This window comes from Trichomonas vaginalis, chromosome V (genome assembly GCF_026262505.1).
Source record: "Trichomonas vaginalis G3 chromosome V, whole genome shotgun sequence".
Classification (NCBI taxonomy): domain Eukaryota; phylum Parabasalia; order Trichomonadida; family Trichomonadidae; genus Trichomonas; species Trichomonas vaginalis.
Genome location: NC_067207.1, coordinates 18,951,179 through 18,967,117, shown reverse-complemented (window position 1 = coordinate 18,967,117; position 15,939 = coordinate 18,951,179). Strand labels below are relative to the sequence as shown.

The window sequence follows — 15,939 nt, the reverse complement described above, 5'->3', positions numbered from 1 at the left end:
TCAGTCAGGAAGAAAGTAAAGCTTGGTACGAAACAATTATGACAAATAAATCCAACTATTCTATATTTTTACCCATATGAAATGTACGCCGCTCAGAATATAACGCCAACAGTTTTGGATGCCATGAACGGAAATGTTTCCGAATGGTATAACGAATGCGACAATGCCATTAGAAGGTCAGAAATAGTTCCTGGAACTTACGAATATACAACTACTATTTCTTATGGAAACGTAGGTGAGTTTGGAGAAGGTTCTTCAACAACAGTAGATATTGCTTGCGACAGGTTTCATATTATTTCTATTGACAACTCATTCTTATACGTGGAACAAGACATTGAAATAAAACCTTCTGCCAAGTTGTCTGACAAGAAAGGTTGCAATGGAATTTTCTATGTCGGATACCAATATGCTCCAGAAGTTTTCATGGGATATAAGATATATTCTAACTCTGACTTAGTTCAAACAGTAACATGGGCAAACTATGAATGGTTCGCTTTGAGAAACTCAGTACAACCACAAGCTAGAGAACAAACAGACCAGTATGCAAATATTGAGAAAATAAGAAGACTTGACCCTAACGTTCCAGGAGTTTATGTTAACCTTTCTGGTTCAGATGGAACTGCTGCCACTAAAGTAAAACTGAAACTTAGAGTTCCTTTGTCATCTTTCCTCATCTTCAGGTTTTTAAGATACTTGCCAAACTGGGCAGGAAAAATTTCTATCGAACTTACTCCAAGCAAAAATAACTTAGTCATTGCACCAACACAAGACCCATTCAGCATTACTGTAGCTGGAACTGGTGGAGCCAAGTTCTGTGACTTTTGCAAAGACAAAGTTGACTTAGACTTTGGTTTCTCAAACTTCAACAATGAAGTAAACTATTATTTCAATGCTGCTGGAACTGCTTGGGACCCAGTTAAGTTTACATGCGAAAAGTTTGAATGCAAGAGAATAGAAAGCAGACTTGCAGTCTATATGTTGGACCCAGATATTTCAAATGCTTTAGCTGCCAAATATATTGCAGTTCCACTTATGTTCCCTATACACCAAATATCTGTCAAAGACTTTGCAGGTGAAGTTGGAAACCAAAGTGCTGACCCAGGTGCAAGAACAGATATTGCTTTAACAACTGCAATGAAACATGCAGATACTATGTTTGTACTGTTCAGACGAACTATAAATGACTATTCTTGTTTCTACAACCCCGGTATTAAATATCATATAAACATAGATGGCAAATATTATCCAAGAGAAGAATATTCTACAGTTGAGGATATGAGGTCATACAACTTGACATTAGATGCTATGAACTTTAACAACAACTTCACAACAACCATTAACCCTGAAATGCAAAGTTCTATTATGCCATATGTGAAAGTATGGACTCATACAGGAGGTCAAAAAACTCAATATACAAATGGAGACCGTTCAAACTTTTGGCTTGGCATTCCATTTGCTGACTCAGAAGACTTTATGGGTGGTATTTCAACTGTTGGTACTGTACAAATACAATATACTGGTGACAGAGACGGTCCAGATGAACTGAGAGCAAAGAAGTTTACAAAACCAATAGCACTTTTCACGGAAGATGCTCTTTTGAAGATTCGTTCGATGAAACCTGCTGGGGCTCCTCAGATTGGCATAACGACAGCTTCCATCGAGCAGATTTTGGCAGCAGGTCAGTAAGTTGTTCTTGAACTGACTTCTCTCCGTCAAATATTGACAGTACGCCAGTTTTGACATAATATTGTAAGATAAACTTTCCTTTAGAAATATCTGTAAGTTTTGAAGTTATATTTTTGTCAACGTCAAGAACTTTCACCATCTCGGTTATACCAACTTTCTTTGCTTTATGGAAATATTTTGGTTCAGCAAATATTGCTATTCTATAACATTTACCATTGTTTGTATAAAGAACTATTCTGTCAATGTATTTGTATTGTTTGTGTGTGTAAACTTTGTTCTGCTTCAATTCGAAGAGATACTCGAATACGTCCATCTTTTTATTCTAAGTAAAATGTCATTTCCGAAAATAGAAGCGTGAGTGTTTCAAAAGGTTTATGGCGGTGGCAGATGTGAAGTTAAATTCACCAACTCAACAAACAGTCAAAGTGTTGTTGTCAATGTCAAAGACAGAGATGTTGAAGTGGGGAAACCATACAAAGACGAACATGGTATAACAATTGTTCCTGTAAAAGAACAACCAACATATGAAGTTAGCAGAGACTTAAGTTCTGTTGCAGATATTCGAAACGACTACCAACAACTGAAAGACAAACTTCAAACTCAGGAGAAGATTTGTCAAGCTTTAAGTATAATGTTAAACTTGGTCGAACACAACCCTGTAAAGTGAACTCATATGTCATTGCCTCATGAAGTCTTGAAAGAACTATTGAAAACTTTTGACAGAGGCAGACGATATAAACATCAAAGAAATAGAACCCGACATTAGTTGCTGTGGTGTTTCATATAATGTCATGTGACAAGATATACGTTATGAAAGGAGGTGAAACGTTGAACTTAAGTATAGTTTCCCAGACGTCATAAAAAATTTGACGACCACAACATTTCATTAAAATTTATTTGCTAAGTAAAATGTCAAAACTTCTTGAAAGATGTTTGAGAAAATAATATAGACTTTATTTCATGTAAAGGACTTTACACACTTTTGAACGATATGAAAGACCCTGTTTTGTTTGTTCGTGTAGACAAAGGAAAGTTCTATGTCTTTACAAAATATTTGAACTTCTTAGACAGAGAACTTCAAGAAACGCCATGTGAAAGTTTAGATGAAGTTCTTCTCCACTTTCAGAAAAACTTTTAAATATATATAAATGGCAGAAGATATATGTTTATACTATTACGACTAAAAACCCTGGGTCATATAATTCTATAACAACAAACTTACAAAGTCCTCAAGGACGGTATTGTAAACTAACCTTAAACACAATGACGACTAAAGCCTGTTTGCTCTTTTGACACCAGAAGACTTTATTGTTGTGAATGGTAAAAAATACTCCTTTGAAGATACTTACTCAGATATACCACCAACAGGTTTTGTTGACTTATTTAATACTTTAAGGACGGGTGTAACATGTGCTGCAACTAGAGCAGGTTTCATTATGTTTGGATGTCCGACTGAGTTTACTATAAACGATATGAGCTTAATACAAAACTTATTTCTGGTTTTTACTACCAACAGTTTCCTATAACAGGAAAAGGTGTCATACAAGGAATGTCTATTCCATTGACATTAAGCACACCAATCTTATATTGTTTCAAACTTAGGTTCAAAGTGTTATTCGAATGTCGACAGAAACTATTATGACCAAAAGATACTTATGCGTATAAACAATACTTTCTCTGCTGGTTTGCCTATTGTTCATTCGAATGCAGAATTTTCAACCTTAGTGAACTCAAACACTTTGGCAAGTATAACGTTGACATTAGTTGACGCAAACTTTGTTTCCTGTAAACTTTTATGTCCTATGTATTTGTCAATGACGGCAGAAAGTTTCGAATTGGAAGATGCAACTGGTGAAAGTATTGTATTACAAGAACAACTTCAACAACAAATAGCTCAAGAACAACAAATGCAACAAATGCAACAACAAAGTCAAGAATAAAAAAAAATATTTTTTTATTTTTATAAAAATGTACAGAATAGATGTTTCAGATTTTTATGACTTCCAAGCATTCAGAAATATGTGTCCATTTAGAGACTATAACAAAGCAGTCGAGAATTTGAAACGTTTAGTCATTTATGTTGACTCTGCCCCAGAATGTTATGTCATGAAAGAATGGGATGTTGTCTTTAACAAACCAAGAGCAACAATAGTTTCAGAACAAGAATGTAGACAGAAACTTAAGAAAATAAAAGTCGTACAAGTTGGCATGAAGATGTTAGATGCTTGGGATATCTTATTGTCAAAGTTAGAAGATTTTTTCAGTTCGAGGTATAAAGTTCTATACACCTTCTCCAAACTTCTATTCTATCTCACTGGATATAAATACGAACAAGTAGAATGGAAAGAAAATATTATAGAAGCTTGGTTAGACCATGTCAAAGAAATTATATGCAATGGAACGAAGAGTCTATGAGTATATCTTATGTTGGTTTGCAAACATCTCAACATCCAAGTGCTAAAAATGAAACTGCTCTCATTATAATTGGAAAACAAGGAACTGGTAAGAACACATTCTTTACAGATATTTTGTGCAAATCTGTTAGAGGGCTATTCGAATCCGAATATGACAAACTTAGAAAACATCTGTGGCAAGTTTAACTCCTCAATAGAGAATATGAAACTTATAGTTTGCAATGAACTTCAAAGTATAGATACAACAAAAGTTTTGAACTCAGATGCTTTTAAGAGTCTTATAACAGACAAAGTTTGGAGTTGTTGAAAGAAAATATAAAGACCAAAGAGTTTGTGAAAATGTTGCAAACTTTCATTATGGTTTCAAACAATTCTGTTCCGATGAAGTTAGAAAGTTCTGACAGAAGATATGTAGTTGTCAGAACGTCAGAAGCTCATATGCAAGATACAGAATATTTTGACGACTTAGCAGAAACTTTGACATCTGACTTTTACAACCACTTGTTCTCATACTTTATGACATTAGATATTTCTAAGTTCAATCCAAGACAAATTCCACATACCGAAGAGAGACAAACATTGTTAGAAGCAAACAAGAGTGTATATGAACTGTTCATAGATGAAACTGACTTTGAGTGTTTAGATGAAAGGTCATTGTACGATTCGTATAAACAATATTGTCAAGAATATGGTTATATGACAGCGTCTAAACGAACATTCTTGGCAAATGTCAAAAGTCTTTTAGACGTACAGAATGGTGTATATACAAAGAAAAATTTTTATGAGTAAATTTTTTAAAAAAAATATTTTTTTATCCGATAGAAAAGATGGCAAATTCATCTCAGTAAACAAGTACATGTCAGGACTTAAAGAAGAAGACTAGACCCATTCACATATTTGAATGTTTTACTTCTACCATTTTGAAAAGTCTTCATTCAGCAAAGTTTGGAACATCGAACCAGTTAAGTTTGCTATTGTGACTAAAAATGGTGCGAAATTTGAAGACTTAGACATAGAAGGTTTGTTAGCAGTCAAAGAAAGTTTGACAGAAGGTTCTCAACCTTAAAGAAGGCAAAGCATACAAACTTGTTATACCTTATGAACCAAAGAAAGCAGACGACTATGAATATTATGAGTCTAAGATAGTTGAAGTTCAAGGTAAATTGGGTAAAAAGATTTTAGAGTCTAAGCCAGTGTTTGCTCCTAAAGAGGAAGAGAACATTGACATTGACCCAGAAATGTTCTAAAAATAAAATTTTTTTTTACATGTCAAATTTTTTTTCTCTGGAACTGGTTCAGATTCTTTCTTCTCTTCTTCTACTTTCTTTTCTTTCTTTCTTCCTTCTTCTTTTCTGGTGGAGTTATGTCAAATTTGGCGCAACTATATTTATGTAAAAGTTCTTTGTCCTTTAATAGCTCTTCTATTCTGTTTTCTATTTCATCTTCAAGAACAGCGCATGTGTCTTCTTTGCATTCTAAGAACTTTTGTTGGACTTCATCTTTCCAATCGGCGTCAATCTCTGTCAACAAGTCTGTCATTGACAAATTTTAAGACTGCTCTGCTTAATGTTTTATGGTTCTTGTCATATTCCAGAAACAGAACTTTAGAACAAATTCACCTTTCTTGTTTACACTATGTAAGATTTTATGGTCGACAGATGTTTTGCTGTCGAAAAGCTTGTCTCGAATATAGATAGCGAAATCGCTAGACATTTTCTAAAAGATAAAAATTTTAATTTTTCTAAAAATATGTTAGAAAAAAAGTTTGCTGACATTGACAAGAAATTTGAGAATGTTTTAAACAAGAACAAGAGGAAGTTAGAAAATGCTCAGATAAAGCCTATACATGACAAGTTCTTATTTGCTCAGAATGGTATAACAGGTCTAATTGCACCACCTGGGTCGGGTAAGACTTTCACTTATCTTAAAATGGCTGCACAACAACAAGAACTAGATGAGAAGAACCCATTCTATGAGTTAGTTGTCATTTGTAGTACTTCTGGTCAATTTGACCAAACCGTCAATTCGTTCAAAGATATTATAAAGAAGTCTAAGTTAGTATGTATAAAGGATACTGAGTTGTTAGATTGGATAAAGAAGTACCAAAGAAGAGTTTTGAAGTATAATGCTATAAATGAGTATATAAATTCTAAGTTTAAAGACCCAAATGAGGAAATGCAGAGAATATTAGAGAAGAAACACTTCAGAAACAAACAGAAAGAGATAGAATACATTTCGAAGAAATTGCAATCTTACGATTGGAAGACTTACCCTCATAGATGTCTTCTTATCTTAGATGATTTCGCCTCTCATCCTTTGTTAAAGAATAGAGAACAAGATATGTGTCGAATTCTTAAGAAGCTCAGACACTTTAACATCTCAGTTGTCATTTGTGTACAGACAGCAAAGAGTTTAAGTAAGGATGTAAAGAGAATACTTACTGACATTGTACTTTTCCCCGGATTGTCCGAAGACGATTTCATGGAACTTATGAAAGAGTCCATGGCAGGTAAGTTTGACAGACATGAACTATGGGAGAAGTACAAAGTCATACAAGACCCTCATACTTCTTTCAGAATTCATATCTACGCAAACAAAGTTCAAATTGTAAAAAGTCAAGCTTGAAAAATCTAAGTGTTTAGTCTTAGTAAGTCTGTTGTGGTGCTGGGGCTGTCGGTTCTTCTGGCTTTGGAAGGCATTCAGGAAGAGGAACGTCAGTCATCCGTTTGTGTCCTGTTGGAAGGAAAAACTTTTCCTGTCGGAAGGAAGAACTTTTCCTGTCGGAAGGAAAAACTTTTTCTGTCGGAAGGAAAAACTTTTTCTGTCGGAAGGAAAAACTTTTTCTGAAGTTCGACCAAAAAGTTCTCAATTTTCGAAAATTTGAATGGTTTACGGACGGACAACTGGAAAATTTTTTCCTGTCGGAAGGAAAAATTTTTTCTTTTGTCCGGAAAATTTTTTCCAGTTGTCGGGAAAATTTTTTCCAGTTGTCGGGAAAAACTTTTCCTGTCGGAAGGAAAAACTTTTTCTGTCGGATGGAAGGACTTTTTCTGTCGGATGGAAGGACTCGGAATGCCAGAAGGATTTGACGAGGCAATTTACCTAATTGAGCTACTTGAGCCATCTGAAGTCAAGCGTAAAAATAAAGAGTGCAATTTACCCTACTTGTTTGAAGTTGTCAAAATACTCTGTTATTTTTTCTTTCAGTAGCGGTAAGTCTTCTTTGAATGTAAGTATTGTACAACCTTTAATATCATAGTGTGTTTGAGGTAACGTATCTTGAACTATTTGTTTCACATCTTCATTCGGTGTCATTGAAATCGGTAAGTTTTCGCGATAGAACCAATTTCTGTCAGATTTGTAAATCTTAGCAAGGTCGTAAAAGCTTTTGTTGTTTCTTCTGACTAAATGCAACATAACCATATCTCTGTCTTCTTCTTTCTCCAACTCTTCAGTATAAATCATATACTTATAGTTCTTTTCCTTTCCTTTTGGTACCGAACGTGGTATTCTTTTCTGAATGCTTTTGTCTTTTGCTTCAATGACTTCATCTTTTGCTTGAAGTTTCTTTTCCATCTCTTCACGTTCTTGTCTATGAATTTCGTCAAGAAGTCTGTAAATATACCAAGCATAACGAGGCGAAGCCCACATTGCAACAGCATTTACAAGAAGTCTATGTACATACCAACCTCTCAAACCATTTGGCAAATTTTTACGATTTTCATGAGTTTTAGGCGACCCCGAAAAAAGTCGGTCTCGCTGTGCTTCGCTCAAAAGTTCTTGTGTGCTTTGGTTTTTGAACCAATCGTCTGTATGTTTGGTATCTGGAGCAAAACATGCTGTCAAAATACTTTGCATCTGGTACATATCGTCTTTGACCGAACGAATGAGACGGAGTTGTTTGTTATACTGAACCCACTCATATTCTTCATTTATAGCTTCATGGACTATAACTGTTGTTGTGTTCTCTGTTGTTGACATATCTGTCCTTACATACAAAATAAAAAAATAAATAAAAATAAAACTAACTTTATTTTTTCTATCTTAAGGAAATTCATGAAATTTGGTCATTTTTCAGCAAAAATAAAGTTTATGTTAGCATGTTAGATCTAACACATTTTCTAACCTCTTTTCTAACATGGTCTAAAACACACAAAACTCATGATTTTTGTTGCTGAATTCAGCAAAAATATATTTTAGGGTAGATGGTTAGATCTAACCTCATTTCTACCCTCTTTTCTACCCCAGTTATTTTATAAGCGTTTTACATGGTAAACGTTATGAATTCGTGAGACTTTAAACAGTTTTGTAGCTTCTATTTCTTCTTTTAGTACATCGAATGTTTTAACAATGCCGAAAGTTTCTTTATATTTCTTCTTGACGTCAGATAGAAGGAAATCTTCTGCTGTTGGATAGTTTTTGTCAAGACTTCATTGTAAATGACCAAAAATATATTTTATGTTAGCATGTTAGATCTAACACGTTTTCTAACCTCTTTTCTAACATGGTCTAAAACACACAAAACTCATGAAATTTGTGCTGAATTCAGCAAAAATAAAGTTTATGTTAACATGTTAGATCTAACACGTTTTCTAACCTCTTTTCTAACATAACTATTTACAAGCGTTTTACATGGTATATGTTGCGATGGTTCATGACTTTAAACAGTTTTGTAGCCTCTATTTCTTCTTTTAGTACATCGAATGTTTTAACGATACCGAAGGTTTCTTTATATTTCTTCTTGACGTCAGATAGAAGGAAATCTTCTGCTGTTGGATAGTTTTTGTTCAGAAATTCTAACATGTCCATTTTATCTTCTGCTGGTTTTTCTGCTTCTTTCTTTAAGTCTGCATAGTCGTTTCTCATTCTTTCTATCTCTTTGACGGAGTAGTTATATCTCCTCATTGCTGCTTTACATTTAGAACATTGCGGGTTCATTTTTGCGTTATATTCTGAAACCTTACCTGCTAAAACAACTAAAGCGTCAATGGTTTTCTTTAACTCAAAAGTTGCTGGTTTTATCTGTTTATTCCATACTTTACCTCTTCTATCTTCATCTCTTATTTCCCAAACACATTCAGCAACTAACGAAACAAAGTTGTCGTAGGTCTTAAATTCTTCAGATTTATATATGTCAGAGATGTTCTTATATACCATGTCGCAATCTTTGTCCATAACCTTATGGTTGCAATGAAATCCTAGAAACTCATAGTTTACCTTTCGTATGAACTTCTTTATTTCTACTGAGTCAGTTGGTTTCACTTCTATTTCATCGAATTCAGGAATAGTGAGTTTTTGTTGTTGGATTTCAGGCAATTTGGGTAAATGGTCGATGAGGTCCTGCATTTCATAAAGATACTGTTCATTTGTTTCATCTTTCGCACTACAGTCTAAATTACTTGTTAAAAGTTCTTGCTTTATCTTCTGGATTTCTGTTTCAAAAGTATATGAAGAAGGAATGAAGCTTTTCATTTCTACTAACATTGACATAGGATTCATGACTAACGAGTTTGGTGCTGTTGTTTGAATTGTTGTTGTGCCGATTGTTGAAATCATATCTTTTATACAAAATAAAAAAATAAAAAAAATAAAACTAACTTTATTTTTTATTTCGGGAAAATTCATGAAAATTCAAGAGGGTAGAAATGAGGTGAAAAAACAGGTGAGATCTCACCTCTTCACCTAAATTATATTTTTGGGTCCTTTACACTCATTACGAAGAAGTCTTGACAAAACATTTACGAAGAAGTCATGAAAATTCAAGAGGTGAAAAAAGAGGTGAAAAAACATTTACGAAGAAGTCTTGACAAAACATTTACGAAGAAGTCATGAAAATTCAAGAGGTGAAAAAAGAGGTGAAAAAACAGGTGAGATCTAACCATCTACCCGACATTCTCGTCAAATACAAAAAAATGACACTTTTTCATTAGATAACTGTTATTTTTTGACGAAGTGAAGGTTTACACTTCGTCAAAAAAATCCCTGAAATCATATCTTTTATACAAAAAAATACAAAAAAATGACACTTTTTCATTAGATAACTGTTATTTTTTGACGAAGTGAAGGTTTACACTTCGTCAAAAAAAATCCCTGAAATCATGTCTTTACATACAAAAAAATACAAAATAAATAAAATAAAACTAACTTTATTTTTTATTTCGGGAAAATTCATGACAAATTCAAGAGGTGAAAAAAGAGGTGAAAAAACAGGTGAGATCTCACCTCTTCACCTAAACATTATTTTTGGGTCCTTTACACTCATTACGATGAAGTCTTGACAAAACATTTACGAAGAAGTCATGACAAATTCAAGAGGTGAAAAAACAGGTGAGAAAACAGGTGAGATCTAACATGCTAACATAAATTATATTTTTGGTGTAAATTTCATGATTTTCGAGAGTTTTAGACCATGTTAGAAAACAGGTGAGAAAACAGGTGAGATCTAACATTCTAACATAAACTTTATTTTTGGTGAATTCAATAAAAATAAATGGTTCATTTACTCACAATATTTTTGTACAAAACAACCCCAAACTTTTAACTTCTTTTCTGCAGCTTCAAATGCTATCTTAGCGAGTTCATATTTTCTAAATTCTCTCTTTAAATCTTCTTGTTCCCATTGGTCTAGTTCGTATGGAGAATTTCTATAACCATAACATATCTCACGTTCATGTTCTAATTGTTTTTCGCACATTTTTCCAACTTCTTCTTCAAACAAAGGTTTAGCATTCTCTACTGTATCTTCGAGTTCTTCTTCATCTAACTTCTCATGAACTTTCTTGTCTATGGAGTCCATAATTTTTCCAACTGCTATGCAATATTTTGGAGAAGCCCACATTGCTATATAGTTTATAAGTCTTGGGTCTACATACGTTCCTCTAACCTGTTTGATTTCATCAGGAATTCCTGCATGAATTTTGTATAAAAAGCAACCGTCGGAATTCCGGCGGTTGCTATATTCTTCACAAAATGCCTTATAATACTCTTCCCAGGACTTATTTTCCAACAACTTTCTAAAGTCTTTCCTAAACTGCTGACACATATTTGTTGCATTAATGTAACCATCCTTGTCTCTACGTAAGACTTCAATACCGTTATAAGTGCCTTTTGTGAATGTTTCGCCATTAGATTTGTTAGTGAATGTTTTTGCTTCGACTGACATTTCTGTTCTTACCTACAAGATAAAAAGTTAGAAAAAAAAATAAAACTAACGTTATTTTTTCTGTCTTAAGGAAATTCATGAAAATTCAAGAGGGTGAAAAAAGAGGTGAAAAAACATTTACGAAGAAGTCATGACAAAACATTTACGAAGAAGTCATGACAAAACATTTACGAAGAAGTCTTGACAAAACATTTACGAAGAAGTCTTGACAAATTCAAGAGGGTAGAAATGAGGTTAGAAATGAGGTTAGATCTAACCATCTACCCGACATTCTCGTCAAATGAAAAAAATGACACTTTTTCATTAGATAACTGTTATTTTTTGACGAAGTGAAGGTTTACACTTCGTCAAAAAAATCCCTGAAATCATATCTTTTATACAAAATAAAAAAATAAAACTAACTTTATTTTTTCTATCTTAAGGAAATTCATGAAAATTCAAGAGGGTAGAAATGAGGTTAGAAAACGTGTTAGATCTAACATTCTAACATAAACTTTATTTTTGGTGTAAATTTCATGATTTTCGAGAGTTTTAGACCATGTTAGAAAACGTGTTAAAAACGTGTTAGATCTAACATTCTAACATAAATTATATTTTTGGGTCCTTTACACTCATTACGAAGAAGTCATGACAAAACATTTACGAAGAAGTCATGACAAAACATTTACGAAGAAGTCATGACAAAACATTTACGAAGAAGTCTGACAAAACATTTACGAAGAGTCTTGACAAATTCAAGAGGGTAGAAATGAGGTTAGAAATGAGGTTAGATCTAACCATCTACCCGACATTCTCGTCAAATGAAAAAAATGACACTTTTTCATTAGATAACTGTTATTTTTTGACGAAGTGAAGGTTTACACTTCGTCAAAAAAATCCCTGAAATCATATCTTTTATACAAAATAAAAAAATAAAACTAACTTTATTTTTTCTATCTTAAGGAAATTCATGAAAATTCAAGAGGGTAGAAATGAGGTTAGAAAACGTGTTAGATCTAACATTCTAACATAAACTTTATTTTTGGTGTAAATTTCATGATTTTCGAGAGTTTTAGACCATGTTAGAAAACGTGTTAGAAAACGTGTTAGATCTAACATTCTAACATAAATTATATTTTTGGGTCCTTTACACTCATTACGAAGAAGTCATGACAAAACATTTACGAAGAAGTCATGACAAAACATTTACGAAGAAGTCATGACAAAACATTTACGAAGAAGTCTTGACAAAACATTTACGAAGAAGTCTTGACAAATTCAAGAGGGTAGAAATGAGGTTAGAAATGAGGTTAGATCTAACCATCTACCCGACATTCTCGTCAAATGAAAAAAATGACACTTTTTCATTAGATAACTGTTATTTTTTGACGAAGTGAAGGTTTACACTTCGTCAAAAAAATCCCTGAAATCATATCTTTTATACAAAATAAAAAAATAAAACTAACTTTATTTTTTCTATCTTAAGGAAATTCATGAAAATTCATGAGGTTAGAAAACGTGTTAGATCTAACCATCTACCCTAAACATTATTTTTGGGTCCGGGAACAACTTTCTCTCAATTGAGCTGTGGCATACTCGTGCGTAAGCGGTTCAGACCTTCTTCGAACTCTTGGTCTCTCTTCGATTTGGATTGAGATTGGAATTGCTGGGGTGGAGCTTGCTGGAACATCCAAGGGTTGGGAAGTAAGGCATAGGCAGAGGAGGGTAGTTCGGAAGCCTTTGGTGGGTAGTAACCTTGATGGAAATTGGTAGAAATTCGAGGTACTTGCTGGAACTGAGGTTGCTGAGGAGACTGTTGTGGTTCTTTAGGTTCCTCTGTTGGGAATGGACTGGGTTGGTGGGACGTGGGACATTCGTTTGTGGCTTAACCGTCGACCACAACGATAAAAATCTCTGCTACTAGCAGTACTGCTACTGACAGTAGCAGTACTTTTTACTGACAGTAGCAGTACTTTTCTGACAGTAGCAGTACTTTTTCTGACAGTAGCAGTACAGCTTTTACTGACAGTAGCAGTACTTTTACTGACAGTAGCAGTACTTTTACTGACAGTAGCAGTACTTTATCGTCGAAAAACCCTCTCAAAATTTTCCTTTTTTTACTCAGGCAGTACTTTTACTGACAGTAGCAGTACTTTTTACTGACAGTAGCAGTACTTTTACTGACAGTAGCAGTACTTTTACTGACAGTAGCAGTACTTTTACTGACAGTAGCAGTACTTTTTCTGACAGTAGCAGTACTTTTTCTGACATAGCAATGGTCGAGGTCGAACCTACCGACGAGGCAATTTACCTAATTGAACTTAACGACTGCGTAAAAGACTACTTGCGCAAGGTCATGAAGCCCAAGGTCAAGTTCACCACTATTTCTGGAAGGGCTGCCTTGAATCTCGAGACTTCGACTGGAATTCCAATTGAGGTACCAGACGGACAGCCTACGACGACATAAAGCAAGCAAAGAAGGAAGCCATTATAAAGTTCTTTGCCAAGCGTCCTTGGATACTACTTCCAAACAGAGAGAGTCCAATTCCACGAATTATACAAATTCTCAGAGCACTGTTCCACTTCTCAGGACAACCGTTCTTCATAACCTGTGAAGGCGACATCCAACCAGTTCAGTAAACCTTAACGTTTAACTGCACTTTTTTATGTTTTTTGTGAAAGTGTCAAAAATAAATTGTTTTCATGAGTTTTCTACGATGTTAGAAAAGTGGTTAGAAAACGTGTTAGATCTAACATGCTAACATAAACATTATTTTCAATACTTTTTCAGCACTTTTCCGTAGTTATATATGAAAGACAATTCGAGATAAAAGTCATAGTACAATGGAATAATATGTTGCACACCATTTGTTGTGAACCAAACTTGAAAGTCAGAAACTGTTACTAGGTGGTTCGTAGAATTTAGAAGCAAAGTCATAAAAGTCCTTACCAATACATAGAAAACTATTGTTGCTTGAACTGAAACTGTGCATGACACATAACATTTTGAGGGTCAAACACGTTTCTATAAACGTCAAATCTGCTGGTGGAAGTATAAATTGAAATGGACCATCTGGTGGTAATGGTTCGTTCTGGTTTAGTAACCGAAGAAAATTGTGCCCAAGAACGTTTGTCTACTTTCCAAATAAAAAAACTCTGTATCTCTTGGAGGGTTAATTTCAATCTTTTGAAATGAAACGGTGGAGTTCATCTTGTCATATTCTAGTTTCAGATAGTATGTTCCATTTAGTATAAAGAGTCGTATTTTTCTTGAAATTCCCAATAATATTTGTTCATTTGAGTTTTGAAAGTCATTTAGAGTTTTCTTCAAGACTTTCGTCTGAACGAACTGTAAAGATTCTCATTTCGTCAAATTTGTCTATTAGACCATCAGGACCCTTTATACTGCCCATGAAAATATACTGCGAACATAAATGCGTTAGTTCTATTTGAAAACAAAACTCTTCTAAATCCTATTGCCTTTGCATTGAAGGACTTTGAAGCCAACGAATTGGATAGTCAAACCTGTAACTCGGGATGAAATTTCTTCATCTGAAATAGTCCTACCAGCATTTGTAAAGATATAGTCTAACGGTTTTGTATCTGCTACTTTTGTTCTTTGTTTTTCAGCCTGAAACATTTAATATATGTAAAATATATTGTTTAAAATGGTATGCCATTTCATATTTCTCATCTAACAAACAAGTTTCCCAACGGTCTTCTCCAACAAACTCAGCGTACATTTCAAATAAAATTAAAAAATGTCACTTTTTAAAAATAAATTTTTACTTCATGCAATGTTTAACACATCGAAAGGCATGTCCATAAGACGTTCTTCTTCTAACCTCTCTAGTCTGTTTGGATAATTTGCACGTGCTGTTTCCAAATCCATTTCGTAGCGAAGACCAGACAATTTGTCATAGACTTTTATGTGTCTTCCCTTCCTATATTTAAACTTCTTCGAAACTCTCAACCATATCTTTGCAACTCTGCTTTTATTCTAGCAGACTTTCTGTCCATTCTATATGGGGCATTTTTATAAAAATAAAAAAATAATTTTTTTCTTTACTTTACATAACCGCCTGCTGCCATAAGTCTTTGACGCCAACCCATACCAGCTAATGAAGGTTGACTTGGTTTAGTTTCCAAACTAAACTTTGGTTTTGGTTTATCTTCAGTTTTTTGGTTTTTCTTCTTCTATCGTTTTTCGTCACTTTTCGGTTTCTCTGACTTTACTTCACTTGCAGGAACAGTTGTGTCGTCAACATCTTCATAAATATCATATGCCATTTGTTTTTGTTTTCCTTTCAACTTTTGTTTGTTGTTGTAAAGTTTAGAATATTTCGACTCTAAGTCAATGAGATGTTTCTATAATGAACTGTTGGTCAGTGAAGTAAACTTTTCCATCTGTTGTCTCAAAGCTCCTTCAGACTTCAATATTTTATTTGTGAGAGTCTGTTTTCTTTTTTGAGATACTAGCCGTTCCATTTTTTATGAAAAGTGACTTTGTAGTTAGGGTTTGTATTTCCAGACCTGGCACTTCTATTATTGAATTTTTCTCTTCATCTGTAAGTTCTTTGACAGGTTTTGACAATGTTCTGAACTTTTTGTTTGTGGTGTCAAATCTACCGTTTCAACTTCTTCGGTCATTTCATCTCAGTTAAAAAATTTTAGTTTGTTTTGTTTTCAACTGGTTGT

The 15,939-nt window shown here is 33.9% G+C and overlaps 5 protein-coding genes and 2 pseudogenes across 7 annotated transcripts; 2 read left to right on the top strand and 5 right to left on the bottom strand.

Annotated features, from left to right (window-relative positions):
• Positions 1-81: 81 nt before the first annotated feature.
• On the top strand, positions 82-1,500 carry TVAGG3_0362860 (protein of unknown function, DUF4106 family; the record flags this gene model as incomplete). Its single annotated transcript, XM_051231495.1, has 1 exon — positions 82-1,500. A coding segment is annotated over one exon (1,419 nt), but the record flags the coding sequence as incomplete, so codon positions are not given.
• Positions 1,501-6,275: 4,775 nt separating this feature from the next.
• Positions 6,276-6,725, top strand: TVAGG3_0362850 (protein of unknown function, DUF4106 family; the record flags this gene model as incomplete). Its single annotated transcript, XM_051231494.1, has 1 exon — positions 6,276-6,725. The coding sequence occupies one exon, from the start codon at positions 6,276-6,278 to the stop codon at positions 6,723-6,725; it is 450 nt and encodes a 149-aa protein (XP_051101224.1).
• A 19-nt stretch (positions 6,726-6,744) lies between these two features.
• TVAGG3_0362840 (uncharacterized protein) lies at positions 6,745-7,224 on the bottom strand (the record flags this gene model as incomplete). Its single annotated transcript, XM_051231493.1, has 1 exon — positions 6,745-7,224. One exon carries the CDS (start codon positions 7,222-7,224, stop codon positions 6,745-6,747), a length of 480 nt encoding a protein of 159 aa, XP_051101223.1.
• A 32-nt stretch (positions 7,225-7,256) lies between these two features.
• Positions 7,257-7,676, bottom strand: TVAGG3_0362830 (uncharacterized protein; the record flags this gene model as incomplete). Its single annotated transcript, XM_051231492.1, has 1 exon — positions 7,257-7,676. The coding sequence occupies one exon, from the start codon at positions 7,674-7,676 to the stop codon at positions 7,257-7,259; it is 420 nt and encodes a 139-aa protein (XP_051101222.1).
• A 1,122-nt stretch (positions 7,677-8,798) lies between these two features.
• TVAGG3_0362820 (organellar and viral DNA polymerase type B) lies at positions 8,799-9,656 on the bottom strand (the record flags this gene model as incomplete). The annotated part of the gene is made up of 1 exon (XM_051231491.1): positions 8,799-9,656. A coding segment is annotated over one exon (858 nt), but the record flags the coding sequence as incomplete, so codon positions are not given.
• Positions 9,657-10,599: 943 nt separating this feature from the next.
• Positions 10,600-11,012, bottom strand: TVAGG3_0362810 (annotated as a pseudogene). Its single transcript has one exon. A coding segment is annotated over exon 1 (413 nt).
• A 4,019-nt stretch (positions 11,013-15,031) lies between these two features.
• On the bottom strand, positions 15,032-15,261 carry TVAGG3_0362800 (annotated as a pseudogene). Its single transcript has one exon. A coding segment is annotated over exon 1 (230 nt).
• Positions 15,262-15,939: the final 678 nt, after the last annotated feature.